Source organism: Barbatula barbatula (assembly GCF_947034865.1).
Source record: "Barbatula barbatula genome assembly, chromosome: 19".
In the NCBI taxonomy this organism is placed as follows: Eukaryota; Metazoa; Chordata; class Actinopteri; order Cypriniformes; family Nemacheilidae; genus Barbatula; species Barbatula barbatula.
This window is the reverse complement of record NC_136782.1, coordinates 4,175,059-4,198,753: the sequence shown is the minus strand read 5'-3', so window position 1 is coordinate 4,198,753 and position 23,695 is coordinate 4,175,059. Positions and strand designations below refer to the sequence as shown.

At 42.3% G+C, this 23,695-nt stretch overlaps 1 protein-coding gene across 1 annotated transcript in view; it reads right to left on the bottom strand.

Moving 5' to 3' along the window:
- The window catches only part of dync2h1 (dynein cytoplasmic 2 heavy chain 1), a 55,051-nt gene extending 33,007 nt beyond the window's left edge, over positions 1-22,044 (bottom strand). Inside the window, exons 1-46 of the mRNA XM_079481840.1 lie at positions 21,875-22,044; positions 21,156-21,377; positions 20,826-20,996; positions 20,601-20,739; positions 20,386-20,504; positions 20,157-20,301; positions 19,770-20,002; positions 19,559-19,675; positions 19,311-19,424; positions 19,120-19,231; positions 18,879-19,003; positions 18,500-18,675; positions 18,213-18,408; positions 18,030-18,125; positions 17,531-17,698; positions 17,296-17,394; positions 17,072-17,211; positions 16,639-16,867; positions 14,655-14,782; positions 14,449-14,564; positions 13,804-13,931; positions 13,485-13,634; positions 12,648-12,853; positions 12,385-12,540; positions 12,159-12,273; positions 11,647-11,817; positions 11,155-11,537; positions 10,944-11,076; positions 10,746-10,863; positions 10,551-10,663; positions 10,118-10,231; positions 9,879-10,023; positions 7,118-7,323; positions 6,851-7,033; positions 5,130-5,312; positions 4,814-5,037; positions 4,048-4,157; positions 3,720-3,919; positions 3,367-3,631; positions 3,082-3,289; positions 2,818-2,947; positions 2,581-2,736; positions 2,068-2,327; positions 1,720-1,966; positions 1,481-1,632; positions 65-209 (exon numbers count right to left, since the gene is read on the bottom strand). Of these exons, the coding sequence (XP_079337966.1) occupies positions 65-209; positions 1,481-1,632; positions 1,720-1,966; positions 2,068-2,327; positions 2,581-2,736; positions 2,818-2,947; positions 3,082-3,289; positions 3,367-3,631; positions 3,720-3,919; positions 4,048-4,157; positions 4,814-5,037; positions 5,130-5,312; positions 6,851-7,033; positions 7,118-7,323; positions 9,879-10,023; positions 10,118-10,231; positions 10,551-10,663; positions 10,746-10,863; positions 10,944-11,076; positions 11,155-11,537; positions 11,647-11,817; positions 12,159-12,273; positions 12,385-12,540; positions 12,648-12,853; positions 13,485-13,634; positions 13,804-13,931; positions 14,449-14,564; positions 14,655-14,782; positions 16,639-16,867; positions 17,072-17,211; positions 17,296-17,394; positions 17,531-17,698; positions 18,030-18,125; positions 18,213-18,408; positions 18,500-18,675; positions 18,879-19,003; positions 19,120-19,231; positions 19,311-19,424; positions 19,559-19,675; positions 19,770-20,002; positions 20,157-20,301; positions 20,386-20,504; positions 20,601-20,739; positions 20,826-20,996; positions 21,156-21,338 (7,407 nt within the window). The 5' untranslated portion in view covers positions 21,339-21,377; positions 21,875-22,044. The remainder of the gene's footprint in view (positions 1-64; positions 210-1,480; positions 1,633-1,719; positions 1,967-2,067; positions 2,328-2,580; positions 2,737-2,817; positions 2,948-3,081; positions 3,290-3,366; positions 3,632-3,719; positions 3,920-4,047; positions 4,158-4,813; positions 5,038-5,129; positions 5,313-6,850; positions 7,034-7,117; positions 7,324-9,878; positions 10,024-10,117; positions 10,232-10,550; positions 10,664-10,745; positions 10,864-10,943; positions 11,077-11,154; positions 11,538-11,646; positions 11,818-12,158; positions 12,274-12,384; positions 12,541-12,647; positions 12,854-13,484; positions 13,635-13,803; positions 13,932-14,448; positions 14,565-14,654; positions 14,783-16,638; positions 16,868-17,071; positions 17,212-17,295; positions 17,395-17,530; positions 17,699-18,029; positions 18,126-18,212; positions 18,409-18,499; positions 18,676-18,878; positions 19,004-19,119; positions 19,232-19,310; positions 19,425-19,558; positions 19,676-19,769; positions 20,003-20,156; positions 20,302-20,385; positions 20,505-20,600; positions 20,740-20,825; positions 20,997-21,155; positions 21,378-21,874) is intronic.
- Between the last annotated feature and the right edge of the window lie 1,651 nt (positions 22,045-23,695).

Sequence of the window (23,695 nt, the reverse complement as noted above, 5' to 3'; positions counted from 1 at the left end):
CTCCATTCCAAAAGACATCTGGAAGTATGTGTCCCTAAGACTCCTCTTTACAATGAGATCAGACCTGCTCGTAGACCTGCACCAATGAGCTGGAGAGCTGATGGATCTTCCCCGCAGAGCTCCAGGTTGGATCGTTACCCAGAGTGCTTTGCAGCACGGGTCTCAGGTACGCACTGTAGATCGTCTGCAGTTGTTCTCTGTCTGGATAACTACAGAAAGACAAAACTTACTGTTTGTAAAGATCGTTTTATTGGACACGCCAGTTAACTTCCAGTTTGTGTCTCTAATAATGTAACTATTACTATATACTATGTTATATCATGTACTTTCACATAATTTTGTATCATTATTTTACTGTATAATAATTGAATTAAATAAACGATTTGTTTAATTTTGTTGTATGTTCATTTCATTAAATAAACAGTTTGTTGAATGGGTCCTATAGTTCGGTCGCATTTAAACAAACCGTATGGTACATTGACATCTAGCGGTTCAGCTTGGTCTCGCAGTCTAAATTCAAAATATTGGAGAGACAAGTTTAGCCAAGTAGCAGTTCTTCTTGGATTCTTTTGATTGTTATCAGAAATGATATACAGAAATTCTAGTGTTTGTGAATGTGTACCGGAAGTTCAGTGGGGGTCACAAAGTGTGCATGCGCAGTAACGTTTGTTTATGTTGTTAAGATTTTAGATTTTTGACTCCACCCTCTCCCTTCAGCCTCACATCCGCCAAGTCGTTAAAACCTCCTTCTTTCACCTCCGCAACATCGCCAAAATCAGACCCTCTCTCACACTCCCAGCTGCCGAAAGACTCATTCATGCCTTTATCTCCTCCCGACTGGACTACTGCAACTCACTTCTCCTCGGCATCAGCTCCACCCACATCAACCGACTCCAACTGGTCCAGAATTCAGCCGCCCGACTCATCACCCGCTCCAAATCTTGGCATCACATCAGTCCTTAAACAACTGCACTGGCTTCCCATCTCCCATCGGATCACCTACAAAATCCTGGTCCTCACCTACAAAGCCCTTCACCATCTGGCCCCCACATATCTCACTGACCTCCTCTCCTTGTACCAACCCTCAGGGTCCCTCAGATCCACCTCAGCTGGTCTCCTCTCCATTCAAAAGTCCAAACTCTGCAGTTTTGGGGACAGAGCATTCTCTAGGGCAGCTCCCAGGCTCTGGAACTCCCTACCACCTGACATACGCAATTCAGAGACACTTGCCATCTTCCAGTCCCGCCTCAAGACCCATCTCTTTACCTCTGCCTACCCATAGCCCCATGTCCCATTTATTTATTTATTTATATTTATTTTTTATTTATTTATTATTATATTTTTTTTGTAAAGCGACTTTGAGTTCTTGAAAAGCGCTATATACATTCAATTTATTATTATTATTAAGATGAAACTGTGTCTGTTCGTGTGTGATTTGCAAATAAAACGTTAGAATCTATAGTTCATATGTGCTACTAACTCAACGGTGCAGATGCGAACGATGGAGGTAAAGCGTGACGTCAGGGGGTGTCGGCCCACAGCGCCCCCTGCTGACATGGAGGCCACAATTTGAATATTCTCCAACCCCACCCACTCCAGTTGCTCATCATAGAACCCCTGATACGTCAAGACCTGAGACATAAAAACAGGGTTTAAATGCTGTTGCGAAGATTTTTAAGCAATTTAAGTCGAAAATAAAATGAAATGTGAGTTTGGCACCTGCTGTAGGAAGGCGATGAGGTTACTGGTGCCCCACTTGTCTGGTTTGGGCAGGTTGATGTCTTTAAGGTACAGCACCAGTCTCTCACAGTCTTTGGGTCGGTACACCCGGCCCGTGTTAGAGCTGATGATCAGACACGTGTGGGAGAGTTTCTGCAGAACATGACGGGACGATGTCTGAGCGCTGCAGTGGACCACCGCCACCTGCGTGGAGCGCAGCTGAGAGAATGCACAGCGCAGGAGCATTCTGACACACACACACACACACATACAGTACATACACACACATGTAAGACCATGAATTCAATATGTTTATGTTGCACTGAAAGTAAGTGTGTGTGTTTATACCCTTTTCCGCATCCCTCAGGTCCCACCAGCAGGAATGGCTGCCTGTGATTGGACGAGAGCCACGGTGCGAAGAGGTCGAGTCCCCGCTGCATGTCAGGTGTGTGTATGACAGGAAGATTCTGAGGGTTATTGAGATCCTCCACACACACTCCTTCCCCTCGCTGCAGCTCATACACACACAGACGACCAGACGCAGAGTCGTAATAAGTGTCTAGAGGCTTCCGAGGATCTGGAGGAGTTTCTCTAGCCCAACTCAGTACCTTAACGCACACGAAATATGACAAAAAGTGTGTGTACATGACAGCATATAAAGGAACATTTAAATACTTAAATGCTTGAAATTTTTTTAAGTTTCGGCGCCTGCTACCATGCTGCTGTTTCTTTAAAGCTCAAAGTTTAAATTTTGACCGCACATAAGCATATATCTGAAGGAGTGGCTCTTAAATTAAATGACGGGAGGTACAGCCGAGCAGGCGTGAAATTACATTTCCCATAAACCTGTGCGGCCCTGACCTCCTTGGCAAACTCCTGTCTGCATCTGAGGCTGAGATTTCCTCCTAAACCACGGATGAGTCCCACGACGAACTGTCCTCTCTCCGTCACCCCTCTCAGGTGGGACAAACCGTTCATCACCGTGCCAACCAGACTGGTGTCCACCACGAAATCACTCTACGGACAACGAGAGAGAGATGAATTACACCGTGACTGTGTTGTATCACAGTTGTGGAAGTGTTTGTCAGGCTACGGTACCTGTTTGAGAACCCAGTCCAGAGCTCTGTGGAAATAATCATTCAGCCAGTTCTCCAGATTCATTCTGTTCTCTTCACTTTCTCTCTTCAGCCACGACTTCACCAGAGCTCCCACGTCAGTGTCTTCATCACTACACAAAGACACACAATTCATGGGCCTCATTCATGAAACACGAGCGGAACGATTTTTTGTGTCAATCCTTCGTAAAGTCCTAAAATTAGCATATTAGAGCATAATTGGCTGTGCGATGTCGAGCAGCGGTACCTGAGGAAGATCATACCCATACGAGAGATGGTGGCAGGTGACGCACAGCTCAGATCGTGCGTCTCAAACAGGAAGTTGACATTGGGGCCAAACTGAATTCTCTCGCCGCTGGGCATGGTGAGCAATCGATTATCATCCAGCACAGAGTTCAAGGATTCAATCCATTCTGGGTCGATGTCTCCATCACATATGATCCACGAGTTCACCTCTGAGAGAGGCAAAGAGCAAGACTGTAGGAGATCGAAAATGGGAGAGATGTTTGGTTGTCAGGTAACGTTTCCTCACCCTGTGGCTCTCTCACCACCTGTCGGGCAGAGGACGTCAGCACCCCGTCAGACCACTCTCTTGTGTCCATGTCGATGTGACCCAGCAGCTGCTGGCGGGGCATGGCTTTGGGGTTCATAGTGTATTGTTTCACGACACGGCCCATCCTTCCCAGCGCCGCCCGCAGCATCCTCCACAGGGTTGATTTGCCCGCTCCGCTGGGTCCCACTATCACCACGCCCATACGCTGTCTGAGCTGCTCGTAGAGTTCTAGAGCCTTCTTCATCTACACATGAAAGAAGAGTTAGAATCGTGATATAGATTTAAATATGTCATAGGTTATGAAGTGTAGGAGTATGTACTGCAGGGCACACCTGGCTGGGTATGATTTCAAGTCGTGCCTCCTCATAAACAGCCAGCAGGGCCGATCGGAGCGTCTCGTACTCCACATCCTGAAAGTCGACCCCGGGAAACACGTCACTGACCAGTGCGTCAAAGCGTGAGCTGTCGGCAAACGTCAGCTTTGACATGGTGTTCAACCTCAGGGCCTGAACCACTAAACCGCTCTCCTTTGCTACACAAAAACAGAGAAGAATCCGTTTTTGTGATATTTGATTTTGTTTTATTTCATTATTCCACGATCGTATATTTGTATTATTTTGTTGTCTTATTGGTATCGAAATAAACAAGACGAACTCATACTAGGCTTGTTGTTTTGTCTCTGTAACTGAAGTAAACTTCCACAGCCTCTCAAAACCGTCTTCAGCGCCCGTAAACCCCAGTCATAATGCTGCTGAGGCGTCAACAGCTCCCTAAACACACATTCACAAATACACAACAACATAATGAGCACATTAATAAAGCTCAAATAAGCCCCGCGCCACGAGAGGGCAAAAGGGGGCATTGCACCCTCAGATCTGATTTGTGCACTCTCGGTTTCACTTTAAAGACATTTTTAAACTTTGCAATAAATACTGGTTTTCGTCTATGTATTTCATAAGTAACAGGATGATGGGATGCACCTCTGCTTGCCAATAATAAAGTTCAGATGAGTAATCGCACGAAAATAGGATTGGATAGGCCAGGGTAAACGGGTTGTCCTATTGGCTGGTAATCTCTCTGTGCGCCCCCTGTTATGCTGTGCAGAGTTTGAGATTCTAGCTTTGTAATTCATTGTCATTCAAATGTGTTGTTTAAATCATATACAACTTGTGTATTCAATACTATTAGAAAGTGTTTGACACTAGCAGAGATTGTGAAAAAAAAAGTATTTTATTGCTAGCACAAGGGCATAATATCGCCAATCCGTTTATCCGTTTGCATTTGGAGTGTATCATGTAGCGCTTCAATAATATACCTTACAACAGTCATATCTGTATGTATTGTTGTAGTTATTCCCCCGGAGTCATTTCATCCTGTAGCCGGCCCTGGTACAGGTGTGGTGTTAAAGCCACGAACACTTCCCTACCTGGACAGATTAAATATGGCCACGAGTTTCCGTCCGAGCATCTGTCCTTCCTTGAACCCTTCCGAGTACAGAATCACCTCGGCTATTAGCTCATTATCAGGACTCGTCATGGCAACCGGTCGGAAGAGCTGTTTCAGATTATCTGGCAACTTCTGTCGTCCTCCGTATCCTTTACCTGCCGGATTCATGGTTATAAATATGCCAGAGTTTGGGTCCAACTCCACCTGAACACAAACACACAAAATGTATATTCGCTCTTTGCAGTGACAACATCTGTGTGTGTGTGTGTGTGTGTGTGTGTGTGTGTGTGCATCACCTCTTTATTGAGCAGCTGGCAGGTGGTTCGATGGTTTTTCAGTGAGTTCTGGATGGCCTGTATCTGCATTGAGACGGCGGAGAGCACAGCCTCCTCCAGACGATTAAACTCATCGAAACAACCCCACGCTCCACACTTCACCAGACCAACAAATATCCGCCCCATGGACTTCACATCTATACCCTAAAACACACAAATTTATCCCACATTCAAAAACAACTTTAGGCGCTATCTCTCACAAATTCTGTTAAACTTAGTCTGAAAGTACATTTCACAAGCCGTGCCAGAAATAAAAACGACTAGTTTGACAAAAACAGGCCATGTTTTCTCAGGAGCTGAATGCATATTGCTATTTGCCAGACACAAAAGGCCTTCATACAAACGTTGTTGTGTCAGCACCTTCAAAGGTGTTTGCCACAAACTCTTTGTCTTCACCTTGAATCAAACTTAAACCTTGAATCAATATTCTTACAGTTTTGTTCACATTCAGCATTAATGAGGAACGTTTAGATCAATATTACACCTGCTGGAGTCATTGAGACATCATGACACAAGCTGCTTAGCATTTATTCAATGCTGTACCGCTTTTTACAATGTCGCATGGTGGCAAGGCAGCTTTACAGTAAGTACGTAGTATTTCAGATTGTAGGGATTAAAAAAACAAAAAGAAATTATAATATACTGCATAGTATAAGTAAGGGAGAATGTAGAGGCAGCAGGTTGTTATCGCAGAAGTAAGCCGCGACGGTGTGATCAGGACCCGACGCAGAGTATCACACTGAAGGGGCTTGTTTTTTGCGATAACAGTCGGCTGTCTCTACATTCTCCTGCTTATTACACGGCTACTTGCCACATGATAAAAAAAAACTGGACATGTTTTTAGTAGCTCCTTTTTACCGAATGCCGACCTTCCACTAGGAAAAGCCGTTTACTTTCAGTTTTAAGGTAAGAAACGACGATCAAACGTCACGAACAGGCCATTTGGTTTCATCATTTGTAAATATAATGTCATGTTTGTTATTAGTCAAAAAACCTCTCCAAATGATTTGCTGAATCCTGTGTTGTTAGTATTGAGAGGTTGTTACCTGGGAATAGCGAACCTGCAAAGTGGCCAATCAGAATCGAGCGTTGCAGTGTTATAAATGGTAATACTGCAGTTTACTGAAACCTAATCAAACATCATGGTTTTCCATTTTACACCATCTACATTCAACAATAGTATATCATTAAAGATTTTTAAGATCCTACTTTGGTTCAAGGAGTGTCCAACAACAAGTTTACGCACATACAAAGTGTAAAAACACTTAATAGTAATAGGCAGTTATTATTACCTCACTGACTCTCAAATGATTAAATCGGTCACTCTGATCTGATTGGTCAGATGGTCTAGTCTGCTGTGATTGGTCTACCGCGTACAGCATTGCAAATGGAACGTAGGTGAGGTTTACACCGAGTGACGCAAATCTGACACGGAACTGAAATTGGAACGACGGATGACTTGTTCGTGTGATTCACAGTCGAATACTTTTTTGGGGGCTTCCCAATCCAATAACTTTGTTATTCGCTCACTTTCTGCTTTCCAACTTGGCAGACTGCTTGCATTCACACACAGCATGAAATGTCATTTCAAGAGCATTGTAATAGTTACTCTTGAATAAACAACCAATGATTTGCAATGAGGAAACTGTATTAAAACTGGTTTTGAGCCCATGTGTGTGTACCTCGTCACAGTTGAAGACCAGCACCTGTCTACCGAATAGACCTCCCAGGGCTTTGACCGACTCAGTCTTGCCGGTTCCTGCTGGGCCATAGGGATTTCCACCCAAACCCATCTTCATGGCTTGAGTTAGTGTCAGATAGCACTTATCTGTCAGAGGCGTGTGAACCAGTTTAGGAGCGTTACCCTGAGAGAGAGAAAGAAGTGTAACTGAGATTCATTGACTGCTGACATGACAACACTAGTTTAGAACGCAGAATGTGATCTTCACCTGATACTCATACGTGTATCTGAACTCGGCGTCCACCATCTGTATGATGCAGCACTGATCTGAGTTCAGGTAGAAGCGAAGCAGTTTCCTCCAGGTCCAGTCATCCACGCTGTGCGCCTGAGCCTCTCTCAAACACTGGACCACGGAGATGTTGTGGATGATGTCGAGAATCAGAGCCTTCAGCTTTAACTGCACAACTCTGGATTCTGGAACACGAGAAGATCAGTAACCGAGCGTTAGAACGAGACGCTTGTGGTCAACAAGTGTGATGCCTGTCTACATTTTTGGTCTCTTAAACCCTAAAGCAGGGGTCTCCAACCTTTTTGTAAGCGAGGGCTACCAAAATATCTAAAATCCTCTAGAGGGCTACTTGTTGATAACATACATTCAAACTTTAAACATGCAATGCCTTATTTTTACACTCACAGAGCCAACGGGCACCACGTCCCTAAAGTGATGTTGGGGACAAATGTGGGCAAAATTGTTTCGTTTTCTTAAATAACTTTATTTCTCTTACTCTGATCGGTACAAAACTCTGCTGCTTTTCCTACGTTTGCCACCTAAGCATACCCAAAAAAGTTGGACTTTATTCAACAATGTTAAGTTGGTGAAAATAAAAAACTACATAATGAGCTGTTCGTGCCCATTTTTGGGCAGACATAAGAGATGAATGGGAAACAACTACAATTCAGAGCAATTTTTTGTATTTGTTCAATAACCATTACAATGCAGAGCATACATACACAGAAACAAAGGGGTGAGCCTGTAAACATCCTCAATGCTACCAACATTCACACAAACTCACAACCACGCAAACACACACACATCCACAAACAAAAACTGAAAGAGTCCTTTTTTATTATTTTGTCAAACAGATACTTAAACAAAAAAAATGATGACACTAACTGAGCAATAACCAAAATGCAGATCAGCCAATGTACAGAACACACACACACACACACACACACTTCAAAGAGCGTTCGACCTCCCACTGCAAAATTTGATGATGCTTCCAGATAAAACATAATAAAGTTTTCAAGTAATTTTGTAGCAGCACAATGGCAAAGAGGTTTACTGTTGCAGAGACCTGGATCTCTAACTTGAAATTTGATGTTATTTACTGCAAATAAGTGATTATTTCTCCTACTTTACATTGTCTTACACGGTTAGATTTGTCTGTAAGCATATTATGGCATCTTTGCACAGTCGTACCTAAATTTCTTTCTTTTAATTCAACAATTTTAACTTCTAGAGCTTAAAGTTTTAAGTTTAATTAGTTTATAGATTTTAGCCAATGCTACCGGCAAGTAGACCTGCCATTGAAATGACCTGTAATTTCTGTTTTGATTAAATCAGATGCCACAAAAGTGGGAAATATTTGGGGGGGGTTTCATTGTGTTTTAATTCTTGGAATAAAGTCAATTTTTAGCTAAATTTTAGGTAAAGAAATAACATTAAAATGCTTATTTTGTATTTACATTGATAACTCATGTATTGGTACTTTAAGTCCATCAGATGTCACAAACACACAAGCATCATTTATTTTAAAGGTTCTTTACAGTGTTTAAATTGGTGGAGTTAAGTTTTTAATGAAAATCATGTTTCCGTGTGAATTATGGGTGAAAATTGCTTATTTTACATTAAAGAAATCAAATGGTACCGTTGATATCAGATTTAATACTTGGTGAGAAATATGTTGTTATATCGGGAACGCTTTTACCAGATATTTAATTGTTTGCTACCTGCCACATACTACACTACCGTAGTATGTGTTTATATTTATTTCACATTTTAGAATAATAATAAATAACAGAATTGTGAAATAAAACAAAGGGAACTATGGGAATATTTGATCATCTTCAGGTCTAAAAATCATCTAAGGGTTAGATCTCTAGAAGCTGCTTGATAAAAGGACAAGAAAACATTTCTGCAAAATCTAGTCAAAGGGTGAACTAATAATTGAGGTAGGAAAAACTAACATAAAATTATATTATAATAATTATAAAAATAAAAACGTTTTCTCATCATTTTATCGAACAGCTTCTAGAGGTTTCACCCTGAGATGATTTTTTAACAATGTAAAAGGAGTTCCCATCTTTTCTGTGCTCTTATTGGCTATTCTTTCTTCATTGTTCAATCAAAGTCATCCATTTCAAAAAAAAATTTATTAAATCAATGTTTTGTCATGTAAAAACATGCGTAAAATGTTTTTCAATTAAATTAATTTCAGACATTTAAGACACTGCAAACAAGGATGCAAAATAGGAAACCTTTAAACGCTAGTGTAAACTTAATAGTAATACTGATGCTTTCTCCAAACACAAATATGATAAATGTGTTTTTTATGATAAGCTGTGGTTATGATTGGCTTTGATGTATCACACAGAAACAGATGCGTCTGTAATGGCTCATTTATAACCCGAGTGACTTGTAAGCAGAATTAGCCGTAATCTCTGTCAACAGCACGGCTCATCAGAGCTTTAATATGCCTGAATTTATTGTGAATATTACTGGAGCTTCAGGGAATAAAGATCGGAGCTCATAAATGTATTGAAGAGCTTCTTAGACCCTCGATATCGCTTTATTCATTCGATGAAGCGAACGGTTAACACAAGCTGAATATACACGAAAAATGAAACGCCTGAAACAAAATATCATGATATTGTTTGTTTATTGTGACGTACATTTAAGTAATATATATTCTGAATTGGTTGTGAGGCTGCACCACACACACACACACACAGGGCGAGTATTTGTGTACCTGTAGAGTCATCTGTGCTGGTGTTGACACTGGTGTAATTTTCCAGTTTGGTGGTGAGCTCCTGCTCCAGCTGATGAAGGGTCTGCTGTCGTATGGCATTCTCCACATCCACTGTGAACTGAATCTGCTCTGCTAGACACAGAATCTGAAACCAGAGTCACTCCACATTCACTTCAACTGATCCACAGTGACCTATGAGTGATTCGAATGAAACGTGTGTGTGTGTGTGTGTGTATTACCTGCGAAGGAAATCGGCTGGGATCCACATTTCCTCTCTGTCCTGCTTTCACACACTCACACAGAAGATGTTTCAGAGTGTTTTTCATCTCAGCGGCGAGTGCACTTAACCAAACCTTACACACACAAACACAATGAAATATGAAATATTAATTATATATAAAAAGTATCTTTATTATTAAATAAATAAAATGTATATTATAATATACTGTATATATACATACTGTACATAAATATATGTATGTTTTGTTATATACTATTATTAAATATGTATTATTAAAACAAATTATACAGTATATATAATATATATGTGAATATATACAGCCACAGAAAAAATTAAGAGATCAATATTCGCTATTTTCTATTTACCAGCATGTCATTCTGTAAGCAGAAAATATCGAACAAACACATGATGCAGTGTGACACAGATCTCACCTCCACATCATTGGAGATGCTGATGTTGTTCTGGAGCTGGACCGTCTCACCTTCCAGGGATTTCATGGCTGTGATGCTCTGAAAACTCGGATCAAACTCCACACTGCTGATGCCTTCAAAACGCACAAACGAATCAGAAAACAATATACTGGGTATATAGTTATGACATCCTTGAGTTCTTCGGGTGCGTGTTACCAGCAAAGAGTTTCTTCAGGTGTGTGTGTATGACAGTGGGATTTGTGGCCTGCCCAAGAATCTCCAGTAGATCATCGTCTCCAATGAAGTAAAACCGTGGAAACGCAGAACGCTTTTCCTGCAGGGGTCACAAGGAGGATTTTGATATGCTGGGGTTGTTATATCAGTGTGACTTTTGAACCTTGACGTTGCTAATACCTCTAGGAATTCATTGAGAGATTTCTGACAGCGTTGTAATTGATCCAGGATGGTGACGAGAGAGTTTCTGATCCCACCTCGAGTCGTGAGAGATGCAACTCTGCTGTCTCTCTGTACATCAGACATGATCGCCCTACACACACATGCATGCATACAGGTGAGTTTCTTCTGCACCCAGACCTGTTCCAGAGCGTCCCACCCTCCATCTTACCTGAAGTCCTGGTCCACTCTCTGGAAGCGAGCCTGTTCCCGTGGCAACGCCCCACGTCCAAATATGGGCTCGAGGTAGACCCACTTCCTCTGGATGGTGTTGAGGTTCTGAAGGTATTCGTCCAGGTCGGCCAGTCGGGTCTCCCACAGCGACACTTTATCCTGGAAGCGCAGGTAATACGGCGAGTCTTTGAGCGACTGCAGCAGACAGCGATTATCTCCGACCTGGTTGACCACGTCTCTCCAGTCCCTGATGACATGCAGAGATCCGCCCTGACTGTCCGTGTAATCCGTCAGACTGAAGCAGGCTCCAGCGGCCCACAGTTCCAGCTCACGCAAGGCTTCACGGATGGTGACCTCGGCCTGGGCACGACTGTTCAGATCCTGCTCATCCAAAGACAGGAATTTCTCAATGTGTGTTGATTCAACATATGTTATTAGCACAAAAATGTTCTTAAATTCTGAACGTGTATAAAATAGCGTGCGATTAAACCTTGAGTTCCAGGGCTTTTTCTACGATGTTGTCGGCCACTGTGAGCAGGTCTTTGAAGCGCAGTGTCTCCAGTGTGGTTCCTCTGGGCAAAGAGATCAGTCTGAACAGATCCAGCCAGTGTTCCTGAGAGAGTTGCTCGCCACGAACATACTTCAATACCGAAACCAATGCCTAAAACACATACACGCCACTGTAAAACTCCAAGTACAAATGTGCTGACGAAACAGGCCGTGTTTATCGATGTTAAAATCATCAAAGCTGTACGTTACCTCATAACGGTACGTAACAACAGACCAAACAGCTCTTTAGGTCATGGTTATATATCGTGTATAAAATATGGTGTATTTATATAAATTTTAAGGTTTATCTAAAATATGTTTACTTTGTAATACTCAGAGACGAGAAATACAAAAAAACACCGAAAAGGGTCCACATGACACAAACATCAGCACAAAACTTCCACAGCAGAACATTAGCAGAGAAATGTCCATGTGATCAGGCAGGGTTAAAACCTTGAATCTGTCCACTTCCTTCTGCAGTTTGACAGACATGCTGGTGTGTTCCTCCAGCTTCCGCAATCTGTCCTGCCACCCGAACAGAAACTCCTCAAAGACGTGAGTTTTACTCCTGCAGGGAAACACACATGCAGATATAACACGGTCTTGCTAAATCCTGGATTTACGTTCGATATAAAAGGACAGACAAAACCCAAGATTTGTTGTTTAATGTGGTTCTGACCTGAAGGAAATCCAGTCCTGCTCAGCGTTTTCATCGAGTCCCTGCTGAAAGTCCTCGTAAAGTTCCCACATGACTGAACATTCCTCAAGATTTCTCAAAGTGTCAGCGGCCAGAGACACATCAGGAGCGTTCAGACGGAAGTGTTCACAACCCTCCCTAAAATACACAACTTTTGAATGAAAAGTGCCCTAGAACATTTTCTTTGAATGTTTCATTTTGCTGTGGTGAGACATTTAGGTGGATGACACGGTGAATTCACACACATGAGCTTTTTCCGTGTTTTTTCCAGCTCTTCGAACTCGGCCCGTCTGTCTCGGATGTTTTGAGCGCATCGCTGCAGCGTCTCGTGGTCACCTGACTCGATGATGTCATAGCTGGGTTTGAGCTGGTCCCAGCGAGCTCTGAATTTCTGCAGGTCCTGCATGTAAACCTGAAGCCGAGTCTCAACGTTTCCCTTCATAACCTCCACCTGAGGACATATACATGCATATACTGAGTGCATATATGTGCATATACAGAATATATAAAGAGTTTCGTTCCTTAAGGAGATAACTCAGTTTATTTTGAGTTTTTTATGTTATCATCTTTGTTTTTAGTTTTATTGTGTTTGTTAGCTTTATTTTGTATTTATTACAGCTTAAATCAAAACAAACCAACTGCAGTCTGATTGATATTTATTGGAATACACGAAAAAAAACATGATCTTCTCATTTTGGAACCAAACTCTTCATATATGTGTGGTTTGTGTTTTATAGCAACATACTGTGTTTCAAAATAGTAATAGTGCAAAAATGAAAACACTAGTGAGTGTTAGTGTACTCATGGTGTGTGTGTGTGTGTGTGTGTGTGTGTACGGGTATTCATCACTGTGTGGGGACCTAATAATGTCATTTCGAAGGTTCCCATGAGGGAAAACAACTCATCATACAGAATTATGTTTATTGTAAATTATAAAATGCAGAAAGGTTTGTGTGATTATTAGGTTTAGGTGTTGGGGATAGAATATAACATAAGCTTGATTTAAAATCAATGGAAGTCTATGAAAATGATGGAATGTCCCCATAAAACACGGAAACCACTGTGTGTGTGCGTGTGTTAACCTGTTCTTTAATCAAGAGTTGGTGACTCTCCATCATGAGCTCAAATTTGTCCCATTTTGCCCTCAGGGTGCTGATGGAGTCCAGTCCTCCACCTGCCACAGACCGCAGGAGTTTGTTCTTGTCCTCCACCTGCTGGAACTGAGGCAATATCTAAACACAACGTCTACATATAAATCCCACACAATAAACACCTAACATCATTCAAAATCATGTGATCCTGGCATGTTTTCTACTCTTGCTGTCCCTAAACAGCTTCATGCTGGTCAAAAGTGATAGCCATACGAAGACAGAGAAGAAGAAAGGTTTGTGGGTGATGTACCTCTGGTTTCTGAGCCTGCAGCTGAGCGTGTTTGGCATTGGCCCCTCCGATCTCATCAATGCTTTCAGGACGCAAGGACAAGACCTCCATCGCACCGCTCACGAATGAGTCAATGACCTGAATGTGACCTGTGCACACACAGCAGGACAGCAGAGGTCAGTGTTGTACCATCTTCTATATACACGCGCCTGAGGAGCGATCAGTACAGAACATTGTTACGGGTTGTCTTAAAACAAACACTGCATTTTTGGGCTTAAAAACGTAAAGGCTTAAAGGAACAGTTCACCAAATTACAATTTTGTCATCATTTGCCGTTTTCCATCTCCAGTTGATACAAACCTGGCTCGCCATTGACTCCCAAAGTAGGACATACTATGGGAGTCAATTGTGACCCAACACGGCTTAGTTACAAACTTTCATTAAAATATATTCATTTGTGTTTAGCACAACAAAGAAATGTATACAGGTCTGGTATAGCTGGAGGGGGAGCAAATGATGACGAACTATCCATTTAATACTAGCTGTACTTCGTATAGCCAGAATCAATAAAACTATAGAAAATATGAACATTTAAAAGGACATTTCCCACAATGGTCTCTGAATCTATCACAATCCGAATCAGTTGCCTCGTGTTTCTGATCTCACCCTGGATGGATCTTCTGAGAGATAAGAGAAGTGCGTCAAACAGCCTTTGAATGAGATCGTCCACGGCCACTCTCACAGGCTCACAGTTCACCGTGATGCAGTCAACTTTCTCTGTGCTACACACAAACACACGGGTGAATACAGCACGACGTGTCAAACACGCGGTACAGAGGCGTGACAATCACATACACGTGTAAAACGGTCACCTGGGCAGACGTTCAGCCTCTTTTCCTTTGGCTTTAATGGCTTTGAAGTTTCTTTCCCAGTCTTGAACGCTGTGAAGGTGTTTCTCAACCAGAAGATCCACGTCCACCTGTCCCAGCACAACCCAGTCCTATACACACGTGACGGAATATTAAATAATCTTACAGATATCAAACACACTTAGCTGTGAGATTTATGAGGGAATTGGGATAATGTACAAGCAGCCGGTTGTTATCAAACTGAAGGGGCTTATTTCGCGATAACAGCCGCCTGCTTGTACATTATCCCGCGTATTACACGGCTACTTGCCACATGAGAAAAAAACTGAACATTAAATGTGAATTTGATTTCATTTTTACGGAATGCCGACCTTCCGCAAGGAAAAGCCGTTTACTTTCGATTTTTTGGGTAAGAAACAACGTACAAATGTAACATTTTAAATTGTTTGAATTAATGTATAAAATAAGCAACACATTTCAATAAATATGTTCATAATTCAATATTCAAAACATCTTGAGAGAATTGTCCTGTAATGTATCCTGAATGTGTTAATAAAAATGTAAAAACAATAAAGACATTTTCTTTTAAAGGTCTAGTGGCCCCTTACTCTGAAGAGAAGAAAACTCCAGTTTTATACATAGTCAGATGTAATGTCGGGTGAAGGCCCAACTTAAATTATAAATCTGTTTCGATATCGGCATTACAAATTCCAATGGTTCAAAAATAAAATAAAAATCCGCCGAGCTTTACAGAGAAGCTCTTCTGTTTTTTTTGGCATTACAGATCTAGACAGAACAATTTTACTGAGAAGAGGTCTGTGTATGCATACAGCAGGAATTTATTTTATATTTCATTGTGTCAAATCAAACTCGGAGGAGAGCAGGGATCTAATAAAAGAGCCACCTGCCAAATCTGATAAAGATCAGACAATGCTCATACGAGGTTCCCCAGGCGCACCGCTAAAGTGGAAGTGTTCTGCTGTTTCCCCTCTGCGTGGGCGACAGAAATCAGAAGTGAGTTTGTGTGTGTGAGCGCTGGGACTCCCCGACATGGTATGATAATCTCACATGGGACATCATGCTCCGGCAGGGATTATTCTAAACCGCAATCGAAAGCAAACAGCCTTTTAAGAACGGAAGTTGAAATAGTGAAAACGCAATAGAGAGAGTACGATTCTGGTCTTCAAACCTACTGAGCCTACAAGCTAGACCGCAAGTTTGAGCGTCACAGGCATGTTCAAGGCTAAAAATGCTGTCTAGGTAGGCAGCTCGCTACGTTTTAAAACACGTTCTATGTTGAATAGCAATCTCTGGGAAGCTGAAGTAATCTGTGTGTTGCCGTGTGGTTTTAAGGTTTTTTCGAGAACACTGTATACTGACCGCAGATTTGATTTAAAGTTCATGAACTTTATGTATAGAAAACCCCTTTGCTTCCCGCTTGGAGCTCATTTTATGCGGGGAATCCTCCCCGTGATAACTCTACTAGATCAAGAACAGCAGTCACGACCAACATAAATCTGACCAAACCTCCCAATTCCTGAGAAATCTACGGACAATGTTCTTTCTTTAACTTTCTCTGGATCTTATATTTAACTTCAGTTTCCCTCAGCTTCATCTGCAATACAGGATGGAAATGTCTGAATCTGCTGAAATGCATTATGGGATTTCATTATACACCAATCTCCTGGACCATTAAGTTCGCATACACTCCTTTTTCTTGAATGAGTATTAAAGTGTAAAAACCATCAATGAAATGTTCTCCTTGGAGATGGCGAGATCACTGAGGCATGACTATGAGGATGAGCCAAAACAAAATGTGTGTTGGTCACCAAAATAATAAATTCACTGGTTTAAAAAGGAAGGATGATTGTTAAATGATCTGCAGACATCTTTATTCCACACATTTCAGAGAAAACCAAGACTCTCCTACGATTTCTAAAAATGACGCTTTGTAACAGTGTCTGTGTCCCATCTGTGTTTTTTTTACCTTGAACTTGTCCATGACATACGCGAGTCGACTGAAGAGATGTTCGGCTTTCCTGAAGATGGTCAAGAAACCGCTAGCGTTACGTTCAATCATACATGTAAAGATGCACTCCTCGCCTGCCTCGCTCACTCCCTTGAACTGGTTGGGGATGCAGATGAATCTTTTCATCTCACGGTAATACTTTGCTCGGACCTCCTCGAACGCAGGGCGGAACTGCAGCCTCCCCTGCCTGAAGAAAAACACACGACTTTGAAAACTAAAGCAACATAGATCAATCAATTAACACAGAGTGTTGTCATTTTCCTCGCTGAATTCAGAATAAATAATGCTGAAAGTCCTACAGGTGCTTTTGTTTTGTAAATAGATTTTTCCAATGCCGATGCAAAATGAAAGTGAGCAATAAATGAGAAGATGAGATGAGTTGAGTTCTCACTTGAAGACGAGGTCGATGTTAATCTCAGGCAGGTTCTTGTTGAGGGCTTCCAGCCCCACCTGATACTGATGCTCCAGAGCTTTGTAGAGCTGATGATTCCAGTGCTGACGCCAGGCCTTCATGTCACCTGCGCGGAAGCCCTGAACACACATATATAAGGTTAAAAACGTTTACAAAAACACTGGATCTGCTCAAAACCCGTCAGAGATCAGAACCATCTTCACCTGAGACTCCAGAGTGGCAAATCCGGTCCTGAGATCTTGAAGACCATCTTTCCACTTCTGCTGCTGTCGCAAGAGATCAACCCCCATGAGACACACCACCTGTACAGCGCACACACACAGATCCCACAAACATACACACACGACAGAATTTTAAAGAAACAGGAAGTCATTTCAAGTGTATGACTCCACGGGCCGGTTAGACTGAAGTGTGATGAAGAGGACAGATGAAGATCACCTTGTCAGTGAAGTCTGTGTGCCACTTTCTGAGTTTGCGGTTCTCTGTGGACAGTCTCTCCGCTGAGCTCTGAAGTTTACTGATGTACTGCTCCAGGTCTTTAGGATTCTCCCACGTGATCTGGTGTTTCCCGCCTTCATCACGGGACTGTGACCTCGGGGTCTGCTGCTGAACACACATCAAATGTGTTGAGAGATATTCAAGTTCCAGACCGCGCAGTTCATTATTTCATTTCTTTCACTATTTTAAAGACGTCACTGCTAATAAATATCTTGATTAATTTGGACGCTAAATAAAAAACTGAGGCACAAATTTACTGCCCCAAGACATTGGACATGTTAAAGCAAATCCCTCTCTTTAAAGAGCAAGGCCTTTATCGATCCTTGCGAGCTTTGAAACCACAAGCTTTGAGTTACAGGCTCACATCATTAACCACTAAGTTACAGAGTAGACAGAGAACACGACAGAGAGAGAATAGAAAAGGTTTGTCCTGAGGTACCTTGATGACCTGTTCAAAGGCAAGAGCACAGCCAAGCATCATGGGTCTTTGAGAAGGAATCATCTGCTGGTCGATGGTGTTGTAGAAGTGAGCAACCTGTCAAAAGCAAAAGAAGGATACCTTGAGATTTACGCAAACATAAACACAAGTTTCATATCGGACACGTGTTTTGTCTTCACACACCTGCTTGAGGACGATAGCCTGTCTGTAGAACTTCTCCGCTGTGTTTGCGGCCTGCTGGATCTTAGCAGGGATGTTGAAGCCCAGAGCAGACAGCTGTCGCACCTCTCTGAGTAAACTCACCAGCCGGTCTGAGTAATGGATCTTCAGATGACCGTCCATGTGATCCAACTCCATCACCCGACTGCTTGCCTGCAGACTGCACAAACATATGAAATATGGCCCAGTAATTATAAGCACCTTAATATAAGAACCATCAAATCTGTAGTCATGAGTACAGGTGTATACACCTGATTCCAGATTTTGGATCTGAGAGTCCAGACAGCAGATCTCTGGTCCAGTCTTCAAACTGCTCCTGCTCGTAAGATCTCAGCAGCTCCTGGAGCTCGTTGGAGAAACGGAGCAGCGATTGAAATCCAGACAGATCTGAGAGGAGAACCTCCGACATCTTCAGAGAGTCCTCCACCTACACACACAAACACCCAGACCCTCCCGTTTAATATCAGTTTGTAACTAAGACGTTTTGGGTCTTAAGACAATTATGGGATTCAATAGTGACCCAAAACAGCTGAATATCTTCAGCACGACAAAGAAATATATACAGGTTTGTAACAACTGGAGGGTGCCAAAATGTTCCTTTTTAATACCAGAATATGTGTGTGTGCGCACCTTCAGCAGCAGCTGTCTGACCCACACAATATTGTTGACCACCTCAGGGAGGTTCCTGCCTACCAGAGGTCCCGTCTTCTCGCCTGGGAGACCATGACAACGGCTCTCGAAATCAGCTCGCAGCCCTGCACGACAACACATCCAGTGTGAGACACAACCTGTGATCTCGATCGCTCGCGGCTGTGGATCCAGATTACTTAACGTTGTATCGCTCAGTGTGTGTGTGTGGGTTTGAACAGACCCTTGTTGTAGTCTAGCAGTCGTGTGAGGAGCGTCTCTCTCTCAGGCTGAAGCTCTTTGCTCACTGTGGGTCTTCTGATCAGGTCTTTGTGTCTCTGAAAGACTTGCACCAACTAGAACAAGAGTATGAGTTGTTGAATTCAATGAATACGCAAGTCTACTGTATGTCCTAGACATGTGTGGACAGTGTACCTGTTGTGGACTTTCCTGTGCGTCTCTTATAAAGGTCTTCAGTTTCCCGGCAGCTTCTTGTTCAGCTGGAGTGATGAGACGATCAAACTGAGAAACTGCAGCTCTCCATAAGGGCTAAACACATGCATAAAAAACACCAACTGTGTCACCTTTATGATAAAACATCACCTATCTAGTGCAAAAACAAACACTTCAAGAGATGCTGTATTTTCTAACACACAAATACCATTCAAGCAGTGTGTGTGTACCTCCGTATAAGGATTGTAGTGTATTGGGTTGAGTCCGGTGAACGGTTGATAAACCTGCAGTTTTCCTCCAGATAACAAACGTTGAAGTTTCTCGCACACGGTTCGAACCTGTAACACCTAAAATACACAGATACACCTTAATATTATCCACACATGCACACATCCCAACGCATTATACCCTGAGATGATTGACAGGTGTGTGGTCTCTCACCTCCTCCAATCGCTGGGCCAGGCTCTGCAGACCCTGAGGGCGGTGCTTCTCGCCGTTCCACGGATGAGGCAAGTAACGTTTCCATACCTGACCTGTCAGGTGTTCGCAAGCTGCCACCCACTGCTCGCACACAGCCACGCCTCCTTTAAGCCCCTCCCTCACTGTGAAATATGGATCCTCCCACAAGTGGAGGGAACTCAGTTTTCTCTGTACAAATCTGGCCAGATCCCCACCTGCAACAAACACACACATCAGGAATATCACTTTACAGTCGTTTTATACTGATAACGTTAAAGATATATATATTCTGAAAATGTGAATATGCTGTTAAATGTGAACGAACAAATGTTAATGCTGATCAAATCCATCCTGAGGTCTATAAAGTACCTGTGACATCCATCAGTCTGATCATGCGTGTCTCGGGATACGGGCCGTGCTCGTTCTGTCTCCACACATCATCTACTGCCTCACGTGTGGTCTCAATCAGGTCCAGTACCTCCACCAGACTGAAACTGTCCAGATTATTGTAATCCTGAAACCAAAGCAGCGTGAAAGAATTCAATGAATGAACTGTAATTATAGTAATGAGACGCTGTGCGTGTTTGCAAGTGTTTACCTTGTCAATGGTTCTGAAGAGTCCAGAAAAATGTGCAGCTCTGTCTCTCTCACTGCTGTGCCGTCCAGACCGACTAATATCAGACCAAAACTGGAACTCATCCAGAGGAGTCGTGATACCTGCACACACGCACAACGCACATCGGTCAGTGTACATTAACATGACGTAAACTCAAGACGAGAGAAGCAGACATTTAGTTAACTTTAAGAACTCACCCAAGACATCCGTCTCTGAAAGACTGCGTTTCCCAGAATCCTCTGCGTGTGAGTGTCTGAGCACAGCGCCCAGGCCGACCTCAAGATCAGTGAGTAGAGATTGAAGCTTTGAGTCGAATGATTTACTCCATTTCTCATCCTGGACACACACGAAGGCAAAAGCGTTCTAGTAAAAAACCAGTTTGGTCTACATCTTTCTTAAAAACTCTTTTTGACAAGTCTGACCTGAAGGAGAACCGGGCCGTAGACTTGTCTCAGCGCTCGGTACAGAGTGCTTATGGGTGACTCCAGCATCGAGGAGACCAGGACCGATCTGTGTAGATTCTCCTCGGATATCACACACGAATGAGGTTTAAAAAACACAAGAACTCTTTCTTCACAGTCCATCATCTCCAGCTAAAGAAAGAGAATGATACTAATGTTATATCAGGGTTTTTTCAGTAAAGTTTCGAAGGCATAGAAGTGTGACACAACTGAGACTTGAAGGGTGTCTATCTTTCCTACAAAAACTCAACAGACATGAAACAGATTCAACAGAAGTTCACATATCATCACCTTGTTTGAGAACTGCAGCTCATCTCCTTGTCTGTTGACGGTGAGCAGGAGTTCATTACCATCATCTAAGAAATTATCGAGTGGACGGCTGCTGGGCGGAGATGCTGGCGTGTCCACACTGAAGTAGTTTCCAGCTGTGGTCAGTATGAAGAGTTTACGGGGGTCGTCTCTCCCAGTCGCCATCTTTCACCCCTCCCTGTGTAAACTCATCAATTACGCCACCTTTATCAGTTTTTCAACAGAGAAAAACAAATACAAAGGTACAGAAGAGTCTAAATATTATCCGAGGACATCGTTGAGATATGACAATACACACAACCACCTGTCGATTCACATATGCCATCATTTTCCATAGGAAAATTTGCCGTATTATTTAGTTAAGAAGCTTTTGATTTGCATTGATTGAATAAAATCTGTATACCTAGTTATTTTCATAGCATGGTTATATTTATAGCACAAAAATGGCTGGATCACACTTCAATTTGTCTGAGAAATAACACACAAGATAGAGATGAAGTCAAGCAGGCCTAAACAACGTTTTTAAATCCAGTTCAACAAGTTTGACTATGTCTGAAAGCTATCAAATGCTTTTGTCATGTGGGTTTTATTGTGACACCTTTGTGTACAGCATGTAAAAAAATATTCTGTTTTCCTAAACTTTCCTTACAAATAATTGCCAAATAAGCAAATAAAACGCGTAAAAAAGGAATGGATCTTACTGTGAGTGACAGATGAAGCGGATCGACTGAGGGAGATTAGCCCGCTAGGCTAACGTTAACCTAACCGCCATCGTTCAGAATGAAGCGAATTTATTCTTCTGAACTCAAATAAAGATCTGCTGGTACGTGAGAGGACAAGTTCTCATAAAATAGTGTTTGGTTTGGTTTTAACAGCGATGTCCTCGTGAATTCTGGCTCGTTTGTTGTGGGTCTTTGCAGCATTGAGGAATTTCACTGCGCAGTAGCGGTCAAGCGGACCTGGTTCCCAAGGCAACTACGCACCCGACGTGACGTAGGAGGTGTTGTGAATTTCAACTACGTACGTAAAAAAAAGTAATCACATTTCTTGGACTTTTCAGTAAATCGCGACGGCATGTCATCTTCCTGTCTGTGTATATTTGCCCCTTCGCCTGCTAGCCATTGTTTTACGTCGTTTTAGAGCGATTGGTTTGTTTATTACAAGTCCCTTACGAAAATTAACCATTTAACTGTAACCTTTTTTTGTTTGTTGTGAACCACGGAAATTTGTCGACCTTCCTGTTAGACTGTGTTTTACAAAAGCTATTCATCTTTATTTATCTGTCCATCTATCAATGTATCTGTCAATCTATCCATCGGTCTATCTATGTATCTGTCTATCTATGTATCTGTCTATCTATGTATCTGTCAATCTATGTATCTGTCTATCTATGTATCTGTCTATCTATGTATCTGTCTATCTATCCATGTATCTATCCATCTGTCTATCTATGTATCTGTCTATCTATGTATCTGTCTATCTTTGTATCTGTCTATCTATCCATGTATGTATCCATCTGTCTATCTATCCATATATCTATCTATGTATATGTCTATCTATGTATCTGTCTATCTATGTATCTGTCTGTCCATTTGTCTTATCTATCTATCCATGTATCTGTCTATCCATGTATCTGTCTATCCATGTATCTATCTATCCATGTATCTTTCTATCCATGAATCTATCCATGTATCTTTCTATCCATCTATCTCATCCATCCATCCACCTATCATCCATCTATCCATGTATCCATCGGTCTGTCTGCTTGTCCCTCTGTCTGTCCATCAGCAGGGTTTTTACATAGATTGGTTTGTTTATTTGTTTTCATCATGATTTACAGATTGACTTGTAATTTACAAAAGTTCTTTATCTTCACCCGTCTGTCTGTCTCTCAATTGTTTTCTTTGAATGTATATAATATGAATTGCATATATTATGTTTATAAGCTGTTAACGTAGAAGTGTCACAAACTTACGCTCCCATGAGCACTTGCGTCCACGCATGCTTTGACAATATTGTAATCTTTTACAGTCATGCAGTCTGACAGTCATACAGTCTGAGCGAGGGACAGAGAGTGAAATGAAGGAGAGAGAGAGAGTGATGGAGGGGAAAGCTGCATTAATGGGCTTATTGTAATATGGGAAAATACCTCAGAGACACACAAACTCTCAGAACAGCTGCAGAGCGCTGGAAACTGTGCGTGTGTTTGAGGAGAGCAGTAATTCCCTGTATAACAGTCTTACTTGACCTCAGACAAGCCTTCACAAATAGTGCGAGGATGTTGAAGGGCGTGTGTGTGTGTGTGTGTGTGTGTGTGTGTGTGTGTGTGTGACTGCACAGCTGCAGGGCTCATAGCCTCCAGTCTGAGCACACAGGAATTAAAACTCTAGGAAAGAGCCCAATGGACGCAAAAGAAGCACAATCGCCACACTGGGGAAAACACACACACACACACACATTCCATAGACCTGGACAAGCGCAGCGGAGGAGTTGGCTGACGGGGCTGAGAGTTTTTACCGTAG